Source organism: Montipora foliosa, chromosome 9, assembly GCF_036669935.1.
Source record: "Montipora foliosa isolate CH-2021 chromosome 9, ASM3666993v2, whole genome shotgun sequence".
Lineage (NCBI taxonomy): Eukaryota > Metazoa > Cnidaria > Anthozoa > Scleractinia > Acroporidae > Montipora > Montipora foliosa.
The window spans coordinates 41,974,631-41,981,442 of NC_090877.1; the positions used below are offsets into that span (position 1 = coordinate 41,974,631).

At 40.1% G+C, this 6,812-nt stretch overlaps 1 protein-coding gene across 1 annotated transcript in view; it reads left to right on the forward strand.

The window, feature by feature from the left end:
• LOC137970944 (uncharacterized) overlaps window positions 1–6,812 on the forward strand; it is a 10,922-nt gene continuing 4,110 nt past the window's right edge. Inside the window, exons 1-2 of the mRNA XM_068817612.1 lie at window positions 1–90; window positions 2,759–3,075. Coding sequence (XP_068673713.1) covers window positions 2,772–3,075 — 304 coding nt within the window. The 5' untranslated portion in view covers window positions 1–90; window positions 2,759–2,771. The remainder of the gene's footprint in view (window positions 91–2,758; window positions 3,076–6,812) is intronic.

The window sequence follows — 6,812 nt, forward strand, 5'->3', positions numbered from 1 at the left end:
CGAAGAAGCACCGGCATAGCTTGACGGATGAAAATACTCTTCAAGAAGTTGTGGACCAAAAGGATTTCTCATTCTACGTTAAAATTAAAGGTCAGTGACACGTTTTATGAAATTCCAGAGTATTTTTGGAGGTAGCCTCCATTTAGCCACAAAACATTGCGAACGTGTAGATTTTTTCAGACTTGAAAACATACACATGCGGAAAAAGGCAGTTTTTTCACATGTAACTCCCACACAAAGTGTGAACTCGCTTTTGATTCTTACATTGCTAAACCCATATGTATGTAGATGTTGCCGGTAAAATCCGTTCTCAGGTTGCATACGTTTTTACCTAGGTTAAATATAATTGGTGATCCTCATTTTTCCTATGTTGAATACGCGGTCAGATGAATTAAACACCATTTTTTTGCAGCCTCTATTTAAGCCTAGAGAAAAATTAAGATCAGGTGAGGATTACTTTTGGTTATTGTACGTGGATATCAATTGACTTAGAAAATATATAATACGGAAAATAACTGTTTTGGGTTGAACGTGTTCGTCGTTGTAATGTACTGGTGATGTCACAGGATTATACATCTGGAGGATCCGAGTTCGATTATCGTCGGGTAAGTCCATATTACAGTTCTTCGTTTCCTTACTATGTTGTAATATTGACACTGAATGGATAAGTATATGAATACAGGAACCGAGGGATAAGAAGGTGTGTTGAGATACGTAGGACAGAGCTTGAGGGAAGATATAGGTGTTTTCAGCCTTTTTTTTTTTTCGGGGGGGGGGGGGGGGGTGAGGGGGAGTTTGGGGGGGGGGGGGGGGAGGGGGAGTGGGAAGGGGGGTGGTGCAACCTACAATAGGTAAAATACACTCACCAATTTAACCCACAGTAGGTAAAAACGTATTCAACCTGAGACCGGATTTGACCGACAGCATAGCCACTACGTTAAAATTGACGGAAACGGCCTCCTTTTATTTTACCCTTTCCATCGAGAAAACATAGCTTCATTTCTTTTACATTCCTTCATTAAAATAAAATAAAATAAAATAAAATAAAAAGAACATGTATTTATGCAATTTAGCATTTGAAATAATAATAAATCTTGGGAACAGTTGCTTTCAAGTTTATTGAAAGCGTTTAGAGAGCGTGACAGAGTTATACTATTAATAGTTGACAATACACCTGCCACCGCTATTAAATATAGTTTTATGCAATATTCAATGACGAGGGCCCAGGTAGAGGAATGGCCGTTTACAAACGGGGAAGCTTTAGGGAGAACAAATTAGTACTGAATATCTAAACTTTGGGCGTTGCATAGTTTAGTGTTGTTGAAAAGGTAAAGAGTAGAGGGTTCGATCATGGCAGACATCGTGGTGTACCACCTGTCGCCGAAGACGAATTCATTTAGGGTCATTTTGGGATAATGTCAAAATTCTCTTCAATAATCCAAACACTGAGTTACTTTAGCAATGACGAAAAGCCAACGATAAAGATAAGCAAAATAATTTTAACACAACTTTTCGATGTCTCCATGATATCATCAAGTGACTAAAAAAATTAGTGACTTATTTACACGCGTAAAGGGTCAACACATTTCGTTAATTAAACAGTCTAAGTTTCATTTGCATTTTTTGAGGACGGACAGTTACTGCCGGTTTAGGTCGTCTATAGTTTAATTAACGAGAGGCGCGTATGAACACACAATGGGATTATATCCACGCAAAACTATTTACGTGAATTTACGTGTTAAGTGCAGCACTGCATATGTTACTTTAATAAAACCTGTCACCTTTCACTCGTATAAACTGGTCACTCTAAGATTAGTTTTTAGTCACCTGAAAATGATGTCAAGGAGACGTCGAAACGTTGTGTTAAATTTATTTTGCTCATATCATTATTCTTAAATGTTCAACTAAATGATGGCCTGATAAATTCAGGCTCGAGCTGCTATATGGTCTTAAAATCTTAACGCAACATAGGTCTTTCCGCAGTTCAAAGATATGTCTTTCAGATAATCTCCTCAAATACGATGACAGGTTACGCCTGTAATTAAATTTCTACAATTGCCTTGTTTGAGGCTCCTCGAGTTTTGCCTGGAGGGATCAATACCCTGCTTCGAGTCTTTTTTTTTTCTCCCGGTTCTACGACTTTCCTCCCTAATAATATACATGAAACAATTACTCCAATCTAATTGGCTAAAGACTGGTTTTCACTAGCGACGCAAGGACAAGCGTAAGCATGAGAGCGTTTATTTTACCGTGAAAACGGAATTGACGCAAGCATAAACGCACGCGCAAGGATCAAAAACTTTCCTTTTCCTTGTGCTAACGGTTATGCTTGCGTCCGCTTGCGTCAAGACGTAACAAACCAGACATTCTAATTGGTCACTTATCAAAGAAAGCCACACTGAGATAGCCAGCCATGGCGCAAATTTTCGCTTGATTAGGTGATAATCGAGTGTTCTGGTTAATTACGACAGGTTTTCTTGATATTTTTTATGTCTGTTATCTACAACTAATTGCATGATATTTCTCGTACAATTTGAAATGAATGTCTTGAGTACCACTGCGAGCTCGTGCAATTTTTGCAAGTGCTCATTTATTCCAAATTTTCCCTCATAATCATGTCATTTTACCTATACTAACCATAACCAATATGTAGCTTATTCCAATTATAAGGACCTTAAAAGATACATTAATGTACAAGCCATACGCGTTCCTCGTTGAAATCATGATTTCTCCTTTTTTTCTGTTTTGATATGGACAGCGTATAAACCGCTATGTATTTACGAGTTTGTTACTCGGTGGCAATCCTGTTGTCACGAATCTGTGTTATTGGGACAGATGACCAATGTAACACTGGAGAAATCGGGATGTTCTTAAATGGCCACACGTTTAAAACGGTCCAGGTTGGGTTGCCCTATGAGTGCTCTAGGGTATGTGACCAAGAAGCCAGATGCCAAAGCTACAACGTCCTCTTCAGTCGTAATCTTTGCGAGCTCAACTCAAGGACAAAAGAAGCGAGACCTGATGACTTCTTGCCAGATTTGAACCGGTTCTATAGAAAGCGGACACTGAACCGAGGTACTTTCTTAAGGGCATGAAAAATCTGCTAACCAGTGTTTAATTCCATAATGAGAGGTTATTCTTGTTTGGGTCATTCTGATCTTGCACACCTTTTGGCCGTTTGCACACTAAAAGAGGACTGAACTGGCAATTGCCATCTCAATAGTTTAGGGTGCATTTTTTTGGGAGAATCCTGGCTATTGCCATTCCGGATTAGAAATAACAGAATTCATGGAATATTAACTCGCAAAAGAACGCATATTCTGAAAACGGAATACTATTATTGAAAAAGGTTCCCGAAAGTTTGGAACACGAAATGTTGAAATATGACCATAAGTAACAGTTTTTTACCGGTTTCCTCGATTTTTCGGTTTTCTTCGTTTGCGAAAAACTTTAATGGGAGAAGATGACCAAGAATTTTTTGTGCTTGTCAGTGCTTTGCGTAGTGCAGGACGGCGGCGTAAATATGCTCGGATACAAGGATTTGTAGAGGAAACCAATTAATCCCAACGTCATTTCTTTTGTGAGGAACATTAATTTAATTTGTCTAGCATCAAGACAACATTTCACTAATAAACACGATTGTTTGCCTGATAATATCAATCAGCACTTTAAAGTCTTAAGAAAATGTAAGACTAAACATGACTGTTTAATTTATGAAATGCTACACACTAGGGAATTGTCAGGCCTTCTCTAAATGTCCAAAGTGACTCAATCAAGGCAAAGTTCTTTACAACACCTAGTATGCAAATTAATATGCTTTCCATCTATTTAAACTCTAACACTTGTATTTATTTATCACTTGATAATGGAGTTACGATGACTTCGAAACGTCATGAAAATAAAAATCTAGTGAGTTTCATATGTTTTCCTTTCCAAGTTTTCCTTCAAGTGTAAATGGAAAATATGACGAGCAAGTTTGTCTTGACAAGTGCACTTGACAAGTAATTTGCACTAGCAAATATCGTCCTTGACAAGTGTCATGCTAGTTTTTGAACAAGGACACTTGTCAAGGAAAAACTTGTCATATTTGGAAAAATGAAAAAATGACTTCGTTGTCTTTATTGGTGCATTACTCAACAAATGGTAAACGGCTAGGCGTGCATTATTGAGTTATGGTGCACGCGGGAGGTTGCTAAGCACGAGAGAAGCGGAAGAGTCGCTCGAGGCGATAGCCGAGAGCGACTCCAGCTTCTTGAGTCAAATTTTAAAAATCGACAAATTAAAAATAGAACAATGGAAAAAAAGGCTTAAGAGTCCATCGATTTCTCATTTTTTCATTGTTTTGAGATTAAATCTTAACGACGGAAAAAGGACTTGGATTTCATACCTTTCCAATATGACAAAAGTATTCTCGAGGGACTACTTTTGCCGGCCGGGCTGAAACGAGACGTTTACGCAAAGGTTCGTCCTCGAGTTTTCCAAACTTTCAGCCACTACTCAATCAGCTACCTTTTCCAGAACTTCTCTACCCTCCCGCTCGCTTCTCTTTAACGTTTTATGATGATTCGGAAATAAATGTGCCATTCTTTTGCCGGCCTGGATTTTTTTGCCTGGCGTTTTTGTCGCCATGCTATTTTCACTAATGCTTGCAAAATATTTACGAAAGTCAAGTAGACTAGTGCACGACTCAGTGATAAAACAACGCAAATAACAGTCGTGCAGTAGTCTACTTGACTTTCATAAATATTTTGTAATCAATTTTGACTGGTCACGATCTTCTCTGATCCAACGCTGTGCAAGACTTATCGTACACGGTTTTGGCAAAGGTTTTAAAACCTCAACTTCACTAATGCTCAAAGTAATGCGTGACATATTACAGTCGCGTTACCTGCGCAGTAAAGTTGGACACAAAAAATTAGCGCGAACGTCCCTAAATGATAGATAATAATGTGGAAATGCCAGGAACAAAACGTTTTATCCCCAAAGCGTTTGAATTGGTACAACATTGAGTTAAAAACAAAATAATTATGCAAGGCTGGCTGTACGGCTGTGAAAAATGTTTGTCAGACACGGCCTGACTTCTTCAGGGAGTTAAGTGATTTGCCGTTGCAATTTTATTGAAATTCAAATATAAGCCATAAGAAAACTAGCTGTAGGATTGCACTGAGTTGGCCGACTTGGTCTATTGTTTAATTTCCCGAAAAATAGATACTTTTCTGACGCTGATGGGGACGAGGCCAATTGTGGTACATCTTACTCTTGGGTGACGAACTCCTGCCTGTTCTAAAAACCTTTGCATGTACCTTAGTGTTCCCAGTTCTTGAATTTTTCTGAGCCAAAGTTTTATGAAAATTGCTTGACACCTCATGCATTGAACATTGGAAGAAAGCCCCTCACCGATGAAATGCGGCTCATCGGTTTACGATCATCATGTTATCTATTTCTAGAACTGCTACTGCTAGATTTTTCCGAGAAAAAAAACATGGCGGCATTGCGTTTCATATCCCAATCCATGATTTTGTACCTAGCATTCTCAATCCCACGTGCGCCGGGCTACCTGGTTGCGAACCAATCAGAGGCTCTCTTGTCATCAGGCCCAATCTCATCTGCAAATTGGCTATTACCAAGAGAAAATGAGGGGACAGAGAGGGAGGCTCCCGGTCCAGCCCTTGAGATATGTCATGTCCACGAAAGTTATTTTTAGACGAGCGGAAGTCTTCCGAGACGTCCGCATGCAGGCCAACCTCGGTCCGATGTTTGAAAGAAAATAAATATTCATCAGCCTTCCACGTGCGCCGTCATTTTCTCTTTTCACTAAGAACCTGAGCGCGAGGCAAGACTGCATGCGGACGTCTCGGAAGACAGACGTCCGCTAGAACAAAGACTTCCGCTGGTCTAAAAATAACTTTCGTGGACATAACATATCCCGGCCAACGCCCTGAGCCTCCCTCTCTGTCCCCTCATTTTCTCTTGCTATTACTTGGCTAGCCTGTGAACGCAGACGTATTTCCAGCGGTCGTTTCTCTCCCCCGAAAAATAGCGTCTGCGAACTCGAGCGGCAAAACTAGTTCTGTGACGTAATTACTTTTTGATTTTCTTTTATTTTTTTTTTGGCCAATCACGTTGCACGAGAGAAGACAGAGTCGGGTGGTCCCGCGCAGTTTGTGTAATCGTTGTCAATAGCGAACCTTTGAAACGAACAACTAAGAGTGAAGCGCCAAAGCGGTCGCGAATGTTGCATTCTTTGACAGACAAAATGTTTGGTTGAAGAGGAGAAGATAAATGTATTTGGTAAGAGTGTTTTGGACATCTCCTCTTTTTTATCCTTCGCCCAGATTTATGTTGGCTATCTGCCGCACGAAATGCTAGTATCGGCTGATACGATACAAGAATGCCGTACATAAAGTGGAGGAGCTTGCATGAGGAATAAATTAAAGGAGAGTTTGACGGTGACATTACTAGTCTTCGAGTTAAGAGATCGGCTTAAGATTAAAGCTGCGCACTGGAGGTGAAGAAATGTCTGTGTTTTGGTGACGCTTCCTCGAATGTTTCGCCGTAGTTAATCGTATCCAGAAAAGCAAGCAGTAAAATCGCCCCGAGCGCCGTTATAAGCCCCGGAATATGCATAAGCCCGATTACGTTGGGGATTCTTAGCCCTTCAACGATCCCAGCGCTTGTTTTTGCACCACCAAGACCACAAAACGTCGTAAAGAATCCTTTTGGAAGTTTCAGTGGGGGCTTCATGTATCAATATTACATCAACACCGCTTCCCAAAGCGGAAACTCAATGCGCTAACGTGAAAGGAAAGGAA